We start from the raw sequence: 1275 nt of genomic DNA on the forward strand, positions 1-1275 counted from the left end.
CGGTGCTGCGGGGGCAGCGAGCCCGTCCAGCCTGCCGGTGCCCGGCGGCAGCGGAGCGTGCACGGGCAGGGAAACAGGTGCCGAGGCTCTGGCTGTCTGCAGAAGTCCTTGCTGCGGAGCTGAAAGCAAATACGCCCCAGCCCTCTTTTCGTGCGTGTACACGCCACGGTGTGGCACTTCACTCGGGGCTCGTTTTGCCGTCGTGTTTTGGATCTGATAAGATGCAGCCGACTTTCACGTGAAAGCGTTGAGGAATATGGGGGGCTGTAATTGATGGGAGCTGGGAGTACCAAAGCGAGCGTTCCAGTGACCTTTGCACGAAGGTGTACAGCTGAGGACTTCCCAGTTCATCTCAGGGTCAGACCCCAAGTTTCAAGAATATCCCTCAACTTGAACAGAAACAAGCACACACTTGATTCAGTGGCTCAGAGCAAGTGGTCCCGTGCACGGTTGGTGTGGTAAGAAACAGTTCAAGCAGCAGCTTGAAACAATTGCCGTGCTGGAACACAGAGAATAGCGACCTTCTCAGTATCTCTATAGTAAATAGGCCCGGACCGGCACGTGCAAGGCAAAGACCTGCTTTAAAAAATGTTTTATGTGTTCTCTGTGTGAATGTAATTAAAATTCTTGTCCTTCGGGGTCTGGTAAAGCCTTTGTTTTGTCTGACTTCACCCCTGAGCAATGTTGCTGAGGTTAGGTAATTCGGACTTGCTGTCACTAGAGTTCAATTTGTGGCGTAGCTCGAAAGGGGCAATCTGGCCAAGTTTCACTGCTCCCGATGCCTTTTTGGTAGCTGCCTGGGCCCAGACCTTTTCGTGCCTAACTACCGAATGTGGAAGAGCAGCCCTGACCTCCCTCCTCCCGTCAGTTATGTGTCGGGCACAGGAGGGAAACACCATTTCCGAAGGTGCCTGCAGAGCAGCCCTGCGAATTCGCGAAGCCTGGACTAACATCCTCCACCCAATAGCTGCGTTTCCCAGCGCTGCTCGCTGCCGACCGGTGACCTGTTTGACTCCCTGGTTTAGTCAGTACGGAAACCAACCTTCTGACATTTGGCAGGTAATGCGAGGCTTGTGTCAAGTGTTAGATTAATGATACGTTTGTTGTTAAAATCCACTGTCCTGGCAGATTTATGTATTTATTTATTTTAATTTCTGACATTGCTTTTATGCTGTGTTTGCTATTCAGATGCTAGCTGGAGTGAAATGTGGTACGGGCCAAGGTGAAGGATAGAGCAGCTTTACCTTCCACTTGGTTTCGAGCCAGCCCGTTAGT

The 1275-nt window shown here is 51.5% G+C and overlaps 1 protein-coding gene across 1 annotated transcript in view; it reads right to left on the bottom strand.

The window, feature by feature from the left end:
• Positions 1 to 899, bottom strand: part of MAPK12 (mitogen-activated protein kinase 12) — a 51873-nt gene extending 50974 nt beyond the window's left edge. Inside the window, exon 1 of the mRNA XM_009332025.1 lies at positions 673 to 899. Within this exon, the coding sequence (XP_009330300.1) occupies positions 673 to 899 (227 nt within the window). The remainder of the gene's footprint in view (positions 1 to 672) is intronic.
• Between the last annotated feature and the right edge of the window lie 376 nt (positions 900 to 1275).

This window comes from Pygoscelis adeliae, unplaced genomic scaffold, assembly GCF_000699105.1.
Source record: "Pygoscelis adeliae isolate BGI_AS28 unplaced genomic scaffold, ASM69910v1 Scaffold49, whole genome shotgun sequence".
NCBI lineage: Eukaryota > Metazoa > Chordata > Aves > Sphenisciformes > Spheniscidae > Pygoscelis > Pygoscelis adeliae.